We start from the raw sequence: 19,440 nt of genomic DNA, 5'->3' as shown, positions 1-19,440 counted from the left end.
AAGAGATGACATAGAAAATGAGTGAAAAGTTGCTAGATTAATTATAGTAACTGCTTGCTTTGTAGTAACATCAGTTCCCTGGGAATCTAGGTTCTGATCCCAGCACTTACTCAGATATAATCACATGCACCTTTCAAGGGCTTCACTCTGAAGTGTCTCAGCAAGACCAGATCACCCATAAATTTCTAGTTCTAAAATTCATAGAAATTGGAGAGGCATGGTGGCTTACACCTGTGAAGCCAAGGCAGGCAGCTCATTTGAGGTCAGGAGTTCGAGACCAGCCTGGCCAACATGGTGAAATCCCATCTCTACTAAAAATACAGAAAACAAAAGTAGCTGGGCGTAGTGGCACATGCCTGTAATCTCAAATCTCAGCTTCTCAGGAGGCTGAGGCAGGAGAATTGCTTGAACTCGGGAGGTGGAGTTTGCAGTGAGCCGAGATCACACCGCCGCACTCCACCCTGGGTGACACAGTGAGACTCCGCCTCAAAAAAAAAAATAAAAATAAATTCCTATAAATTAACTTTTTAGGATGATTCTCAAACATTCCAGCAAATCCTTTTGTATGCTTCTGGCACAATACACATTACGGTGCCAAACTTAAAATCTTATCTTGCAGCCTGGATATCTTTTAGAAATATCTCCTTTTTCAGTACACAGTAGAAGAAAATATTAATCCTCCAGCAATCAACAGGTGTGAGTTAGAAACAAAATTCCCTGGTTTGGCAAAGTAGTATTCCTTCTGCCTTACCTCTTTTGCACAAAGAAATTTCCACGGAGAAAAAAGGAATTTTTAAAGTAAGTTAGTATTATAAAAGAAAAGCAAATTTTCTCACCTGTGGTGTCAGCTCCACTTCTAATTCACCAGATAAGTACTGTCGTTCAAATTCTGCATTTTCTCCCACATATGAAGAGACCATGCGTTTTATCTGCTTGGACCGAAGCAAAAGCCCCAAACCAAAATTGTCAACCCTAGAAGGAAAATGAAGGGAGCTTACCAAAGAGCATCTGACAGAACACTATTACATCTTTTTAAAGAGATAAAACTTTGTTAATTTAAAGAAAAATAAATCCTTTCTTATAGGCATTTGATCCACATTCTTAGTCTCCCATAACCCCAAAACTTTTGCAAGGTAGCTATCCTTTTATTTTACAGTTGAGGAAACTAAAAGTCAAGAAGTTTAAGTTATTTTTTTGTGGGAGCGGGGCATGCACAGGGCAAGGTCTTGGGCAGTAAGGGACATACAGCCAATATTCACACCCATGTCAATCCTACAGTTTTACCCCGCACCTTTTGTTATTTTCACGGCTGCAGAGTGATTCTGAGTTAGAAGATAAGCAAAGAGATGAATTGGTTCTTGTCCTATGCTTTGAAGGAACACATAAATGCAGTGGCAATATACTGACCCAAAATGAAGATTTGGATAGAGAAGCTCTTTCTCTTCTAAAAAGGAGAGAGGGGCATTCTGGTATTTAAAAGAGAGATTAACATGCTCATTGAAATGTGGACCCAAATTATAAATAGCTATGAACATTTTCCCTATATCATAAATCTTTTGCTCAAGAAGATTTACACATTCTTAACAAAAACAAGCAAAAAAAAAAAAATTAATCACAAGCCAGTGAAGAGTATTAAGTGGAAACAATAATCCTGTATCTGTTAAATTATATATACTATAGTTTAATATCTTTATTATTTTAAAGCTGGCGCTCAATTTATTCTTAGAAATGGTATACACAGTGTTGACTTTATTTTTTCATTGGGTGAAGGTCTCCAGGTTTATGCCTTTCTTTATTTCTATTATTTTTCGAAGCAAAATATGCCTAGAATTTAAAGCAAAGTCAATGTAACAAGATAGATAACTGAATGAATTATTTTTCCATCTCAGTCACCTTAAAGACTGAAGATCATCTTCCATTCAAGAGTCAGAAATATTTTAACCAACTAGAGAAATAAAACATTTTTAAGATAAGAATACTTGACCTTAAGCTTTTTTTAATGGTGAAATTTTTTAATGACGAAATTTTTTTTAATGGTGAAATATTTTTAATGGCGAAATATCTTTTAATGGTGAAATATTTTTTAATGGTGAAATATTTTTAATGGTGAAATATCTTTTAATGGCGAAATATTTTTTAATGGTGAAATTGTTTTAATGGGGAAGTATTTTTCGTAGCAAAACACTTTTAATGGCAAAAAGTATGATGAGACACCACCACAAACATGAAGGGATGGCTAAAAAAGAAGAAAATACCAAGTCTCGACAAAGATGTGAAACAATCAGAACTCTCATATGTGCCAAGGGGAATGTAAACTGAAATGACCACCTTGGAAAAACTGTTAGTACCTACTAATGTTCAATATATCCGTATGCTATGGGTCAGCAATTCCATTCTGGGTCTATAACCAACAGAAATGCATACTTAGGTTCATCACAAGACATGTGCAAGAAAATTCATAGCAGCACTGTTCATTATGGCCAAAATTGGAGCCTCCCAAATGCTCATCAGCAAAATAGATAATTGTGGCATACTACATAATGAAGTGGGGTATAGCAGTGAGAATGACTCATCTATAACCATTAGTAACAACGGTTGAATCTCACAGAATAATGTTGAGCTAAAGCCAGACACAAGATTATACTCTGAAATATTAATATGATGTTCAAAATCAGACAAAACAAATCTATGAGGATCAAAAGTAAGGCTAACGATTAATATCGGTAGTGGGAGAAGAGAACAGCGACTGGAAGGAGCAGGAAGAGGGCTTCCTGGGGTACTGGTCATGTTCCATTTATCTATCTGGGCATTGATGACATGGGTGTGCAGCTTGTAAAACTCCATCAGACTGTATTTATGAGATGTTCACTTTTCTATATTACTCCATACTATGCTTCAAGAAAGCCTTTTAAGAGACAGAAATGTAGTGATAAGGACCAGAGTGCTTCCTAGAAACAGAAGTTTTTATTTACAATCTCTCCCTCCTAATTCCTTTAGTGCTCTGATGGTTCCTTCCCTACAGAGCTTGTGTCATCTACACAGTTCATTCATCTGAAACTCCGTTACTGAGTGCTTATTCTACCACAGGTTTGTTAATTCATCTAAAACTCCCTTACTGAGTGCTCATTCTATCCCTGTGTCAGGCTCTGGAGCTACAATCATGAATAAGACCTAGTCCTGGGCGGCTTTGAAACTGAGAAAATAAACACGTAACCTATAATTACAACAGGGGGAGAGACATGCTAAGGGAATTAGGCACAAATTGTGATAATTCTGAAAATGGAGAACCCAAATTTTGGGGAGGAGAAAGATAGCAGAAAAAATCTTACAGGAGGTGGCACTTACACAGACATAGGAAAAAAGAAAACATCTTGAGAACAGTGTGTGGGGTGGAGGTGTAGAGAAAAACAGACAGATAGACAGCTTTGCAAAGATGCACTCAGGAAACTACATGTTGAGTGTTCCTGGAGTATGGACTGAGGGCAACAGCATGTGGGAGGGGAGAAGGCAGGACCAGTTGTGATCAGCCTTGTGGGATTTCATCCTGAAAGACAGGAAGTCCCTGTAAAAAAGTTTTAAGCGGAAATATAACAGTATGATTAGCTGGAAAGGTCGAAAGATGAAAGGCCGGGATATCAGTGAAGAGGCTCGAAGTAGTCCAAACAAGCAACAGTGAGAGTCTGAGCTAAAGCAGTGGGAATGGGAATGGAGAAGGGAGAAATCAAGAGGGTCTTTGGGGGAAATAATTCATAAGACTTGTTGCCCATCCTGATGAAGCTGCAGACCCACTCCAGAATTCTGGCTTTGGTGATGGAATATAAAGAAAGTTGGTTGGGGGAAATTAACGAGCACTAGTGACGCCTACTTACTTGATCTGGAAAGGTGTTAAGTATGTGACAAACCACTGACATTTCTCCTGATGCCACCTGTTCTCCCAACTTCATTCCACTCTCCACTCTCATACTCCTCACACCGACAAGTGACATTCCAGCTCAGCTGATTCCTTCCCAATTCTCAGAATTTCATTTCCAAACCTCTTTCCTACCCCCGGCACTCCTGACACAATGAACACTTCAAAGTGTCTAGGTAACAGGTAACTGTCAACCTCCTACTCAACTTGTTTTGCACCCCTAGCCTTCAAATGCTGAATCTGATAAGATTTCCCATCCACCATGGGTAGAAAAGAAATAGCTGCATGACTTACTCTCACTTGGTTCAAAAGAAAACTAATGCCTAAATAACATAAGCATTTTCAAGAGTGTACTTTTGAGCTAGAATGCCCTGCAAGTTAAGAATACATTTGTCCGCTAGAGGTCACCAGATGCCTAAGGATTCCGTTGTTCAAGGGCTGTCTCCCCATTACTCTCAATGCACACAATGCCTTCTGAGTTTTTAACCTACTCCTAGTACCTGGCTAGGTCCCCACAATTCTATTCCCCCAAATTCAACTCCACTGCAGCCTTCCCATCTCACCTCATGGCAGGCTCACCTTACAGATCCTCAGCCCAAAACTAACGCAGCCATCTCTGACTTCTCTCACAAACTCCACATTGAATCTATCAGGAAATCCTGATTCCACCTTCAAAGCCTATTCAAAATCTGGCCATTTCTCACTCTCTCCTTGGTACTCTGCACTATCTTGCCAGGGTACTGCAAACCCTCCCTGCTTCCCCTCCCACACAACATGGCAGCCAAAGCAAGCCATATAAAATGTAAGTCAGAACATATCACTGCTCTTGCTCACACCCTTGTGATGGTACTTTCATTCAGAGCAAAATTAAAGGTCTCCAGAGTGGCCTGCAAGGTCCCATGTGATCAGTTGCCCTTTGATGTCCCCAACCTCACTCCACCCATTCTCCTTTTGGCTCACTTCTCTTCCTCTCCTGGCCTCACCATCCCTCCAACATCTGGACCTCAGATGGCTGCCCTGTAGACTAAACTGAGGGGTCCCCTTGCCCTCTGGCTTCTGATCGGGTTCAGCCACTCTGACTGGGTTCACCCAATGGGAGGCACCATCAAGAGGATGTGGGTGAGGGGAAAATGTTGGGATTTATATTCCTCTGGCTCTCTCCCTGAGAAGTTACAGCCTATTGGATAACCCCCTCCATAAAGCTTTCTTCCAGGTCCTAGTAACAGCTCCCTCCCTTCACTCCTTCAGACCTGGGGCTGGTAACAGCACCCCTCCAATACAAATTCCAGTGTTCTTTATTACTCATTTTTCCCTCAGCCCTGACCATTCCACTGAAAAGGCTCCCTTTGGTAAACTCCTCAACCACTCAGAAAATTCAATTACGTTTGATATCATCTACAGCCCAGGCTAATAAAGTTTTAATAAAATAATTCATGAAGGTAGATATGATCCATTTTACTTTCTGTAGTTTAAAATATCTGAAACTCCTACAGGCCCATAGTAAAGCCAGAATATAGTTGGTCATTGATTGACTTGGGAATTTTTCTAACTACTGTCTTCTGGATCTCTTTGGCTTTTCAACCCATTACCCATTTTAAGTTGGCTCTATTTGGAGATCACATCTCTTTATTCATTTGTTAGCTCTGGGAATCATTGTTTATATGGGCTTTGCTTTGTTTTTAGACTAGTATCCTGGCATAGCAATCAAGCAGTGCATAAGACGCTAGCCCCAGGTGCACTACCTGACCAGTTCTTCAGGTCTTGAAAATGCTGTCAGCTTACAATGAGAGTGTTTCTTGCCACATACTTTACAACCCAAATTTGGCAAGTGTATATCTTACCTATTATCAGACATTGATGATAAAAAATTAGTAAGACAAGTCCCTTACCTATAAAGGCTTACAAGATAAAGAAAAATAGATGTGATCTTTTGCAAATGGGGAACATATCATTTCTAATAGAGACATGCATATTAAACCATCTTATAGCTCTTTAATACTAAAGACAATGCTGATAAGACCTTCAAAAAGATGGGTGTTTTCCTTTAGTAGCCAACATTTTTTAGCATACTAAAGAGAGATGTGATCTTTTTCCTGCATCATAACAAACCTGGGTTTCAAACATTTTGGTGACTAGAAAAAGTCTAAGGCCAAGAATTCATTAATGAGACACATTATTATAAAGCAAAAAGATACTGCATCAGAGACAATGTTCTGGAAATATTTTCATGCTCTGAATCTGAAATTTAATTTGCTGATTTTCTGAAATCTCATTAATTGGCAATTCTTATCAAAATAAGATAAACAAAAATAAAGTTGGGATCACTTACCAAGTTGTATTTCTTTTGTTTACTTTTCATTTTAGACATACTTAAATCTGGATTAGATAATTATATTTAATATATCAAGAGTACCAAAAACAAAATGCTTCATTTAAATATAAGGCTAATTTATGACATACAGTAATTTCCCCACCCCCCACCCAATCTGCAGTTTCATTTTCTGTGTGGTTTCAATTACCCAGTCAACTGCAGTCCACAAATATTAAATGGAAAATTCCAGACATATAAAATTCATAAGTTTTAAGTTTTGCACCATTCTGAGTAATGAGATGAGCTATCATCATCCTACTCCATCCTGCCCGGGGTGTGAATCCTCCCTTTGTCCAGCATATCTACACTGTATATACTACTCTCCTGTTCTTCACTTAGTAGCCATAATGGTGATCAGATAGATTGCTGCAGTATTTGCTGTGCTTGTGTTCAAGTAGTCCTTATCTTACTTAATAATGGCCCCAAAGCACAAGAGTAGTGGTGCAGGCAACTTGGATATGCCAGAAAGAGGTCATAAAGTGCTTCCTTTAAGTGAAAGATCTAAGTAAGAATGAATCTTTTATCCATTAAATTTCAAAGAAAGAGAAAAATATCTGCTAGTTTTGCTGTCATATCTCAAACTGCAAAAGTTATAGCCACAGAGCATAATAAGAGCTTAGTTAAGATGGAAAAGACATTAAATTTGTGGGTGGAAGACAAACAGAAATACATTCCCATTGACAGCAATTGGGTTGAGTATTAGCCATGATTTCAGAACACAGGCCCCTCGAATAAGGGAGGACTTCTGTAGTTACATGAAACAAATGAAATCTTTCATGAGCTGAGCACAGAAGTTCAAGTATACATCCCAGGAATTGGTTAGCCCTTCCTAGACAAAATAACTAAATCCTAGGGAATGTCCATAATCAGCTCATGGCCTACATCTGATTATTAACTCCTTCAGAGCTGCAGCTTCCTCAACAAAGAACAAGGGCACAGCAGAGGGGTCACTGCCTTTATCTTGAGGTTCAAAGTCATTGGTACAGAACCAGACATTTTAGAGTGATAGACTGACCATTGGGCTCTCAAAAAACTATTATACCTGACTAGTATAGTAATATATATATATATACACACACACAAGTAATTATAGGTGTAGGTACATATGTATAATCAGATTTCTCAGCCTTTGACATAACAGCATCTATTCTGCATCAAGAATTTTATATTGATCTGTAGTATCCCTTATAAGCATAAAGCTATCTGGAAAACTGAAAGTGCTGATAATCAAAAGTATGTATAATCAAGTCAAATTAAAGGGCATAAGATATGTTTAAGAGTTATCGAGTTGTCATAAACAAGTTACTTCTCTATTTTCAGATGATCTAAAAAGTCAGTTAAACTAGGGACAGATGATTTCTACAATCCCATTCCCCTCCAACACACAGTAACTCTGAGACTCAGACTTACAGGCTCAGGACAGTAGGGAATACATAACTACTGTAAATAAAGGAGATTGGTAATGTAATATACATATATATCAAAGATAAGTAAAATTCAGCATACAAAGAAAGGCTAAAAGTCTCTAAAGGAACTCAAAAAGGGGCAAGATCAATAAAGACTAGAAAAGTTTCTATAATTGGATAAGGATACTTTGAGGATATATAACTTAAGTCTAATCCTGAGAGATGCGGATAGACAGGAAAGAGGAGGGACAGTCTCCCAGAAGGAAACAGACTCAGAAAAGGAAAAATGGGCACAAAAAAGTAGCATCAGTTTTATTTCCCAAATAACCTACACTATTTATTCTAAACTGCTTTTACAATTGGCTAAAATGCTAATTGGGTGATTAAAAATGTAAAATCCTTAAAGTCTTTAATTGTTGAGAGCTGATGACTTACCATTTTGTAAAAATAAAAATATGGCTTTTCCTAACATAGCTAAATGTACCTTAATGTGCATGCTATTATTAAAATGATGGCTTATTTCTGACCACCGTAATATGCAATCCTATTATCTTAAGTGCTGGCTACATATCCACCTTCCAAGACCAGCCATGTTTTTGTGATTAATGGTATCCCTTTATTTATGATCTAGAATGATGGCATTGCTAAAAGAAAGGGCTTTAAACAGATTTCAAATTGATGCCCACCTTGCTTTATAAATGATCTAATAAATAACATAAAACTATACATTTAAATTTTAAAATGCAAGACTTAATTTGAAGATATATATTCTAACTTCAATACATTTTAAGTTTAGAAAAATAAAAGCACATCACATTAAGATATAAAGTCTTAATTTATATCTTTATACTAGATGAAGCAATCTGCTTTACTTATGAAGGATGGTACCAAAAACATTTGGATAAATGTAACCACCCCTCTTGACCTTGTTAAACACTAGATTTTGATGCTTGGACATATTGCTCATGTGAATAGAAGAAAACTTCATTTCATTGATAAACTCTGTTTAAATATTGAGAATTGGCATTTCTCTCCAGCCAATTGTTTTTAAAATGCACACTTACCCTGCATTGTTGCTGACTGCAGTTAGTCCTTTTACTCCAGTTTTCAGTAAAGCATCTATAAGATTCTCTGGAATTCCACATAGCCCAAAACCTATATTAAGCCCAAAAAATAAACAATTTGTAAAGGGGGTAACAATGTTCTTTCAGAGAAGTGTGTGTTATTCTTTTTAAAAGGGAAATAAAACAAAGCACATTATTAGATCTACTAAGCAAAATACACAGATATATCTCAGCAGCTAAGTAAATGGTCATATAGCTGTATCCAAATGTTTTGCACCATTATATCACATATCACCGCCCAGTCTTTGAACCACAAGTATAAGCCAAGTGCAACCAGTTTATATGGCTACTTATTCCTCAGTTTGCACTTAACTATATACCTATTGTTTTCCTGCTTTGTAAATCAGTTTTTCTACAACTTTTTCAAGAATGTTAATATGTCTGAGTAGATTTTGCATAGTTGGAAGCCTAAGCCCAAAACTGTCATTTCTTTATATTTTCCATGATTACTCAAATTGTGTTGGGTTTAAAATGAACATTCAATGACTTACTTGAATGAGTGGGGATCAATGCTAAAAATAATCCTTGATATTATTTATCAGAAGCAGGCAGCAAGTTGGGTGTGGGTGGCTCATGCCTGTAATCCCAGCGCTTTGGGAGGCCAAGGTGGGCAGATGACTAGAGGTCACGAGTTTGAAACCAGACTGGCCAACATGGTGAAACCCCATCTCTACTAAAAATACAAAAATTAGCCAGGAGTGATGGTGGGTGCCTGTAATCCCAGCTACTTGGGAGGCTAAGACAGGAGAATGGCTTGTACCCGAGAGGCAGAGGTTGCAGTAAACTGGGATCGCACCACTGCACTCCAGCCTGGGTGACAAAGTGAAACTCCCTCTTGAGAGTCCAAACAAGAAGCAGCAATAGAATTGGCAGTGGGGGAGGTCAATACATGCCTACGGGGTCTCTGAAGGTGTAAGCTTATGAGATTAATGCAAACATTTTAAGTTAAAAAATTGGGATCTAGGGATTTTTTTCAAAGCTATTAATAAAACATGACTACTGGAGGAGGAGCCAAGATGGCCGAATAGGAACAGCTCTGGTCTACAGCTCCCAGCGTGAGCGACGCAGAAGACGGGTGATTTCTGCATTTCCATCTGAGGTACCGGGTTCATCTCACTAGGGAGTGCCAGACAGTGGGCGCAGGCCAGTGGGTGCGCGCACCGTGCGCGAGCCGAAGCAGGGCGAGGCATTGCCTCACCTGGGAAGCGCAAGGGGTCAGGGAGTTCCCTTTCCGAGTCAAAGAAAGGGGTGACGGACGCACCTGGAAAATTGGGTCACTCCCACCCGAATATTGCGCTTTTCAGACCGGCTTAAAAAACGGCGCACCACGAGACTATATCCCACACCTGGCTCGGAGGGTCCTACGCCCACGGAGTCTCGCTGATTGCTAGCACAGCAGTCTGAGATCAAACTGCAAGGTGGCAGCGAGGCTGGGGGAGGGGCGCCCGCCATTGCCCAGGCTTGCTTAGGTAAACAAAGCAGCGGGAAGCTCGAACTGGGTGGAGCCCACCACAGCTCAAGGAGGCCTGCCTGCCTCTGTAGGCTCCACCTCTGGGGGCAGGGCACAGACAAACAAAAAGACAGCAGTAACCTCTGCAGACTTAAATGTCCCTGTCTGACAGCTTTGAGGAGAGCAGTGGTTCTCCCAGCACGCAGCTGGAGATCTGAGAACGGGCAGACTGCCTCCTCAAGTGGGTCCCTGACCCCTGACCCGTGAGCAGCCTAACTGGGAGGCACCCCCCAGCAGGGGCACACTGACACCTCACACGGCAGGGTATTCCAACAGACCTGCAGCTGAGGGTCCTGTCTGTTAGAAGGAAAACTAACAAACAGAAAGGACATCCACACCGAAAACCCATCTGTACATCACCATCATCAAAGACCAAAAGTAGATAAAACCACAAAGATGGGGAAAAAACAGAACAGAAAAACTGGAAACTCCAAAACGCAGAGCACCTCTCCTCCTCCAAAGGAACGCAGTTCCTCACCAGCAACGGAACAAAGCTGGATGGAGAATGATTTTGACGAGCTGAGAGAAGAAGGCTTCAGACGATCAAATTACTCTGAGCTACGGGAGGACATTCAAACCAAAGGCAAAGAAGTTGAAAACTTTGAAAAAAATTTAGAAGAATGTATAACTAGAATAACCAATACAGAGAAGTGCTTAAAGGAGCTGATGGAGCTGAAAACCAAGGCTCGAGAACTACGTGAAGAATGCAGAAGCCTCAGGAGCCGATGCGATCAACTGGAAGAAAGGGTATCAGCAATGGAAGATGAAATGAATGAAATGAAGCGAGAAGGGAAGTCTAGAGAAAAAAGAATAAAAAGAAGTGAGCAAAGCCTCCAAGAAATATGGGACTATGCGAAAAGACCAAATCTACGTCTGATTGGTGTACCTGAAAGTGATGCGGAGAATGGAACCAAGTTGGAAAACACTCTGCAGGATATTATCCAGGAGAACTTCCCCAATCTAGCAAGGCAGGCCAACATTCAGATTCAGGAAATACAGAGAATGCCACAAAGATACTCCTCAAGAAGAGCAACTCCAAGACACATAATTGTCAGATTCACCAAAGTTGAAATGAAGGAAAAAATGTTAAGGGCAGCCAGAGAGAAAGGTCGGGTTACCCTCAAAGGGAAGCCCATCAGACTAACAGCGGATTTCTTGGCAGAAACCCTACAAGCCAGAAGAGAGTGGGGGCCAATATTCAACATTCTTAAAGAAAAGAATTTTCAACCCAGAATTTCATATCCAGCCAAACTAAGCTTCATAAGTGAAGGAGGAATAAAATACTTTACAGACAAGCAAATGCTGAGAGATTTTGTCACCACCAGGCCTGCCCTAAAAGAGCTCCTGAAAGAAGCGCTAAACATGGAAAGGAACAACCGGTACCAGCCGCTGCAAAATCATGCCAAAATGTAAAGACCATCGAGACTAGGAAGAAACTGCATCAACTAATGAGCAAAATCACCAGCTAACATCATAATGACAGGATCAAATTCACACATAACAATATTAACTTTAGTAAATGGACTAAATTCTCCAATTAAAAGACACAGACTGGCAAGTTGGATATAGAGTCAAGACCCATCAGTGTGCTGTATTCAGGAAACCCATCTCACATGCAGAGACACACATAGGCTCAAAATAAAAGGATGGAGGAAGATCTACCAAGCAAATGGAAAACAAAAAAAGGCAGGGGTTGCAATTCTAGTCTCTGATAAAACAGACTTTAAACCAACAAAGATCAAAAGAGACAAAGAAGGCCATTACATAATGGTAAAGGGACCAATTCAACAAGAAGAGCTAACTATCCTAAATATATATGCACCCAATACAGGAGCACCCAGATTCATAAAGCAAGTCCTGAGTGACCTACAAAGAGACTTAGACTCCCACACATTAATAATGGGAGACTTTAACACCCCCCTGTCAACGTTAGACAGATCAACGAGACAGAAAGTCAACAAGGATACCCAGGAATTGAACTCAGCTCTGCACCAAGCGGACCTAATAGACATCTACAGAACTCTCCACCCCAAATCAACAGAATATACATTTTTTTCAGCACCAAACCACACCTATTCCAAAATTGACCACATAGTTGGAAGTAAAGCTCTCCTCAGCAAATGTAAAAGAACAGAAATTATAACAAACTATCTCTCAGACCACAGTGCAATCAAACTAGAACTCAGGATTAAAAATCTCACTCAAAGCCGCTCAACTACATGGAAACTGAACAACCTGCTCCTGAATGACTACTGGGTACATAACGAAATGAAGGCAGAAATAAAGATGTTCTTTGAAACCAACGAGAACAAAGACACAACATACCAGAATCTCTGGGATGCATTCAAAGCAGTGTGTAGAGGGAAATTTATAGCACTAAATGCCCACAAGAGAAAGCAGGAAAGATCCAAAATTGACACCCTAACATCACAATTAAAAGAACTAGAAAAGCAAGAGCAAACACATTCAAAAGCTGGCAGAAGGCAAGAAATAACTAAAATCAGAGCAGAACTGAAGGAAATAGAGACACAAAAAACCCTTCAAAAAATCAATGAATCCAGGAGCTGGTTTTTTGAAAGGATCAACAAAATTGATAGACTGCTAGCAAGACTAATAAAGAAAAAAAGAGAGAAGAATCAAATAGACACAATAAAAAATGATAAAGGGGATATCACCACCGATCCCACAGAAATACAAACTACCATCAGAGAATACTACAAACACCTCTACGCAAATAAACTAGAAAATCTAGAAGAAATGGATACATTCCTCGACACATACACTCTCCCAAGACTAAACCAGGAAGAAGTTGAATCTCTGAATAGACCAATAACAGGAGCTGAAATTGTGGCAATAATCAATAGTTCACCAACCAAAAAGAGTCCAGGACCAGATGGATTCACAGCCGAATTCTACCAGAGGTATAAGGAGGAACTGGTACCATTCCTTCTGATACTATTCCAATCAATAGAAAAAGAGGGAATCCTCCCTAACTCATTTTATGAGACCAGCATCATTCTGATACCAAAGCCGGGCAGAGACACAACCAAAAAAGAGAATTTTAGACCAATATCCTTGATGAACATTGATGCAAAAATCCTCAATAAAATACTGGCAAACCGAATCCAGCAGCACATCAAAAAGCTTATCCACCATGATCAAGTGGGCTTCATCCCTGGGATGCAAGGCTGGTTCAATATACGCAAATCAATAAATGTAATCCAGCATATAAACAGAGCCAAAGACAAAAACCACATGATTATCTCAATAGATGCAGAAAAAGCCTTTGACAAAATTCAACAACCCTTCATGCTAAAAACTCTCAATAAATTAGGCATTGATGGGACGTATTTCAAAATAATAAGAGCTATCTATGACAAACCCACAGCCAATATCATACTGAATGGGCAAAAACTGGAAGCATTCCCTTTGAAAACTGGCACAAGACAGGGATGCCCTCTCTCACCGCTCCTATTCAACATAGTGTTGGAAGTTCTGGCCAGGGCAATCAGGCAGGAGAAGGAAATAAAGGGTATTCAATTAGGAAAAGAGGAAGTCAAATTGTCCCTGTTTGCAGACGACATGATTGTTTATCTAGAAAACCCCATTGTCTCAGCCCAAAATCTCCTTAAGCTGATAAGCAACTTCAGCAAAGTCTCAGGATACAAAATCAATGTACAAAAATCACAAGCATTCTTATACACCAACAACAGACAAACAGAGAGCCAAATCATGAGTGAACTCCCATTCACAATTGCTTCAAAGAGAATAAAATACCTAGGAATCCAACTTACAAGGGATGTGAAGGACCTCTTCAAGGAGAACTACAAACCACTGCTCAAGGAAATAAAAGACGATACAAACAAATGGAAGAACATTCCATGCTCATGGGTAGGAAGAATCAATATCGTGAAAATGGCCATACTGCCCAAGGTAATTTACAGATTCAATGCCATCCCCATCAAGCTACCAATGACTTTCTTCACAGAATTGGAAAAAACTACTTTAAAGTTCATATGGAACCAAAAAAGAGCCCGCATCGCCAAGTCAATCCTAAGCCAAAAGAACAAAGCTGGAGGCATCACACTACCTGACTTCAAACTATACTACAAGGCTACAGTAACCAAAACAGCATGGTACTGGTACCAAAACAGAGATATAGATCAATGGAACAGAACAGAGCCCTCAGAAATAACGCCGCATACCTACAACTATCTGATCTTTGACAAACCTGAGAAAAACAAGCAATGGGGAAAGGATTCCCTATTTAATAAATGGTGCTGGGAAAACTGGCTAGCCATATGTAGAAAGCTGAAACTGGATCCCTTCCTTACACCTTATACAAAAATCAATTCAAGATGGATTAAAGATTTAAACGTTAGACCTAAAACCATAAAAACCCTAGAAGAAAACCTAGGCATTACCATTCAGGACATAGGCGTGGGCAAGGACTTCATGTCCAAAACACCAAAAGCAATGGCAACAAAAGACAAAATTGACAAATGGGATCTAATTAAACTAAAGAGCTTCTGCACAGCAAAAGAAGCTTCCATCAGAGTGAACAGGCAACCTACAACATGGGAGAAAATTTTCGCAAGCTACTCATCTGACAAAGGGCTAATATCCAGAATCTACAATGAACTCAAACAAATTTACAAGAAAAAAACAAACAACCCCATCAAAAAGTGGGCGAAGGACATGAACAGACACTTCTCAAAAGAAGACATTTATGCAGCCAAAAAACACATGAAAAAATGCTCATCATCACTGGCCATCAGAGAAATGCAAATCAAAACCACTATGAGATATCATCTCACACCAGTTAGAATGGCAATCATTAAAAAGTCAGGAAACAACAGGTGCTGGAGAGGCTGTGGAGAAATAGGAATACTTTTACACTGTTGGTGGGACTGTAAACTAGTTCAACCATTGTGGAAGTCAGTGTGGCGATTCCTCAGGGATCTAGAACTAGAAATACCATTTGACCCAGCCATCCCATTACTGGGTATATACCCAAAGGACTATAAATCATGCTGCTATAAAGACACATGCACACGTATGTTTATTGCGGCATTATTCACAATAGCAAAGACTTGGAACCAACCCAAATGTCCAACAATGATAGACTGGATTAAGAAAATGTGGCACATATACACCATGGAATACTATGCAGCCATAAAAAATGATGAGTTCACGTCCTTTGTAGGGACATGGATGAAATTGGAGACCATCATTCTCGGTAGGCTGTCACAGGGACAGGGGGCCAGGCACCGCATATTCTCACTTGTGGGTTGGAGTTGAACGGTGAGATCACATGGACGCAGGAAGGGGAATATCACACTCTGGGGACTGTTGTGGGGTGGGGGGAGGGGGGAGGGATAGCACTGGGAGATATACCTAATGCTAGTTGACGAGTTAGTGGGTGCGGCGCACCAGCATGGCACATGTATACATATGTAGCTAACCTGCACAATGTGCACATGTACCCTAAAACTTAAATAAAAAAAAAAAAAAAAATGTTGGTTGATTTAAGGGGAGCCCAAGGGAATTTTCTAGATTTTTTAAAAAGTCTTCAACTTTTATTTTAAGTTCAGTAGTACCTCTGCAGGATGTGCAGGATTGTTGCACAGGTAGACATGTGTCATGGTGGTTTGCCGCACAGATCGTCCCATCACTAGGTATTAAGCCCAGCATCCATTGGCTATTCTTCCTGATGCTCTCCCTCCTTCCTTCACACCCCCCAACACACACAGGTCCCAGTGTGTGTTGTTCCCCCGATGTGTCCGTGTGTTCTCATCGTTCGGCTCCCACTTGTGGGTGAGAGCATATGGTGTTTGATTTTCTGTTGCTGTGTTAGTTTGCTGAAGATGGTGGTTTCCAGCTCCATCCCTGTCCCTGTAAAGGACAAAATTTTGCTCCTTTTTATGGCTGCTAGTGGGAATTTTCTAGATTAATGGAAATTTTCTAAATTTGGATATAGGCAATTGTTACAGAAGCATGAAATTTGCCAAACTGTGTTTGCAAAGTGGCCAGAGGACTTTTTCTTACCTTGGAGTGAGTGAATAGGCTGTGATATGCTATGAGGCTAGCCCCGGTCTCATATGTCACTCTTAGCATGGAAAAATTATCCTCATCAAATACATTTTAAGAAATGATGGAAGACAAAAATAAAATTTATTTACTTCTCAAAAAAAAAATAAAATAAAACATGACTACTTTGAAGCTTCAGTTTTTCAAAACAGAAACACACAAATACACATACACACACACACGCACGCACACAGAGAAAGTAAAATATTAAATGCTAAACCTTGCTAAACTTTTAGGAAGGAGACACTAATAAAATAGATGATACTATAATATGTACAATAAATAATGCATAACAAAATAATTATCATTTTTATACATCTTTGTCATTGTGATTTGCCTGCTTCATTTAAAAACATAAGGACATTACCATAACATGAAAACAGTGTTAGTACTCACCACCAACCAAAACCGTGGCACCATCAGGGATGTCTTTTACAGCTTCTACTGGATCTGTATAAAACTTGGTATGGCGATGAGCACTGGTGGAAAAGGAACAAACCCATCCCTGAAATATTAAAAAAAAAAAATTGATAATCATTTGGAGATACAGCTTTACTTTGTGTGTGTAGCAATTTATTCAATTGATAGACAAATGATAATTTCATTATCTCCTTTATATATACATGTTTTTAATTGCCAGGTAATAACTGCATATAATGTATATATTTATACAGGTAATACATGTATATATTTATGGCATACATGGTGTTTTTATATGGATAGTAGACCCCCCTTATCCACAGTTTCCCTTTCTGAGGTCTGTCACCCCAGGAAAGTACAGTACAATAAGATTTGAGAGATAGAATGCATTCTTATAACTTTTATTACAGTATATTGTTATAACTGTTCTATTATTAGTTATTGTGACTAATGTCTCATAGTCTAATTTGTAAATTAAAATGAATGATACACATATGTAGGAAAAACAACTTATATAGGGTTTGGTACTACCCACAGGTCAGGCATCCACTGGGGTTTTGGAACATATTCCCCTTGGATAAGGGAGGATACTATATACATTGTTGAACGGCTAAATCAAGCTATTTATAAATGCACACACTTTTTTGTGGTAAAAACACTTAAAAATCTCTAAGCAATTTTCTAGTATACAATATATTATTAACCATAGTCGCCATGGTGTTTGACAGATCTCTTGAATTTATTCCTCCTAAATAAAATTATGTATCCTTTGACCAACATCTCACCAACCCCTCACCCCCAGCCTCCATAACCACCATTTCACCTTTCTGTCTGTGATACTATCACCCTCTTTAAAAGCCTGGCGCTTTAAGTGACTCATACTTAAAAGTAGGATGGATATTTTATCCACAGATTATCACTGAAGTCCCCTTGTAACAGATGTCTTCTATTACATAAAGGAGAGTTCTAACTCCATCATTTGTGGCCACCCAAAAGAATGAAAGTAGAAAGAAAAGTCCATATACTGGAATTCAAATTCATAGCAATGGTGTCATCAAGCATCAGTTTCTGGTAACCCAATCTTCCATTAATCAACAAGTATTTACTGTAAACCCACCATGTGTCAAGTCCTGTACTATTTATTCCAACACAGTTAAGTATTAAGACATGAGCACTGCTCTCTAAGAAATTAAAGCCAATATGAACAAAACACATACCTACAGAGTTGGGCCCCAGGTTCAATCTTAAATGTCAAAGAATGCCTCCTAGAGGGACAAGAACACCTTACAAAACAACTCATCCTCCTATGGGGCTTAAGGTTTATGGAGGCTACATAAAAGGAACAAACCATTATCTACAAGGAAGGTAAGTCTAGCCTTACCAGTGTGTACTATTTGGTCCCAAATGAGTCACCTAGTGAATATTCATGAGCAATCAGTTGTAAACTTTTCCCTTTCCCCTACTTCATCCACACTATGCACAAAAGAAAACAAGAAAGCAGATTCTGTAGCAATCATTCATACTCAATTATCACCTCTCCTTTATTCTCACTATACAGCCAGCCTAAAAAGAAAGAATAACATCTGAATCCTGGTATACTGCTACCTTAACATGCCAGTTATGAGCTCACATCCACTGCCTAACAGTCTCCCAGACAGACACAACCTGAAGTGGTCAAGGTGACAGCATAAATGTCTATCATTCTTTTCTTCCCCTAAAAATACGCCAGCACACTGCTCAAACCCTGAGAAATAAGTCTAGGCAGAGACAGAAAGGGCTTGAGCCACAAAGAGTTTTCCCTCTTTTCTATTCATCTGCTTCTGTTTTAAACATATATTTTTTAATATATTGGAAATTACAAGTGTGATAGCCTGAATAAACAGGCCAACAGAAGGATCGTAAGATAAAGTTGAGGATATCTCCTAGACACACTTAAAAAGTGCATATATCTAATCCAACCAATTCATTTCACAGGTCAAATTTTTGAAGCTTAGAAGGATCTTGTACTTTACCCAAAACTGTATTAAAGCAAGACCAGATCCAAGGTTTTATTTGGCCTTCTACCTCAGGGCCTTTCTACTACAATATGCTTCTCTCCATGTTTTTTGAAACCTCTCATACTCACTTCTCATTTATTGATATAAAATAAATCTTTGTGAGTGTTCTATTTCTTCCTGTATAACTCTGCTGTCATTATCTCCACCCAAAAGTGAAGAGTCAGGCCCTTATAGCTGGAAGGGGAAGAAAATTAAAGAGTTCATCCACAGCTCAACAGTCTGTGCAGTAAGATCACCCTAACTATTTCGATATGCTGAGAAACACAAATCCCACATAGAGAGGAAGTTGGAAGAAAACTCATTTCCCCTATATACCTATAGAGGCTTTTTACATTAAGGTATCCATTCCCTCAAGCATTTATCCTTTGAGTTACAATCCGAATACACTTGAAGCTATTTTTAAATGTACAATTAAGTTGCTATTGACTATAGTCACCCTATTGTGCTATCAAACAGAAGGTCTTATTCATTCTTTCTATTTTTTGGTACCCATTAACCCTCACTACCTCTCCCCTGCCCACAAATAAAAGCATATAACTATAGGCTTGTCAA

The 19,440-nt window shown here is 39.2% G+C and overlaps 1 protein-coding gene across 3 annotated transcripts in view; it reads right to left on the bottom strand.

The window, feature by feature from the left end:
* The window catches only part of OXCT1 (3-oxoacid CoA-transferase 1), a 148,672-nt gene that overhangs the window by 122,558 nt on the left and 6,674 nt on the right, over positions 1 to 19,440 (bottom strand). For all 3 annotated transcript variants that reach the window (XM_004058907.4, XM_055367533.2, XM_055367534.2), the window contains exons 2-4: positions 16,808 to 16,916; positions 8,752 to 8,842; positions 837 to 972 (exon numbers count right to left, since the gene is read on the bottom strand). In XM_004058907.4, the coding sequence (XP_004058955.1) occupies positions 837 to 972; positions 8,752 to 8,842; positions 16,808 to 16,916 (336 nt within the window). The remainder of the gene's footprint in view (positions 1 to 836; positions 973 to 8,751; positions 8,843 to 16,807; positions 16,917 to 19,440) is intronic.

The sequence above is a fragment of the Gorilla gorilla genome, chromosome 19 (genome assembly GCF_029281585.2).
Source record: "Gorilla gorilla gorilla isolate KB3781 chromosome 19, NHGRI_mGorGor1-v2.1_pri, whole genome shotgun sequence".
Taxonomy (NCBI): Eukaryota; Metazoa; Chordata; class Mammalia; order Primates; family Hominidae; genus Gorilla; species Gorilla gorilla.
Note: the sequence above shows the minus strand (reverse complement) of the source record. Positions and strands in the feature narration are given on the sequence as shown.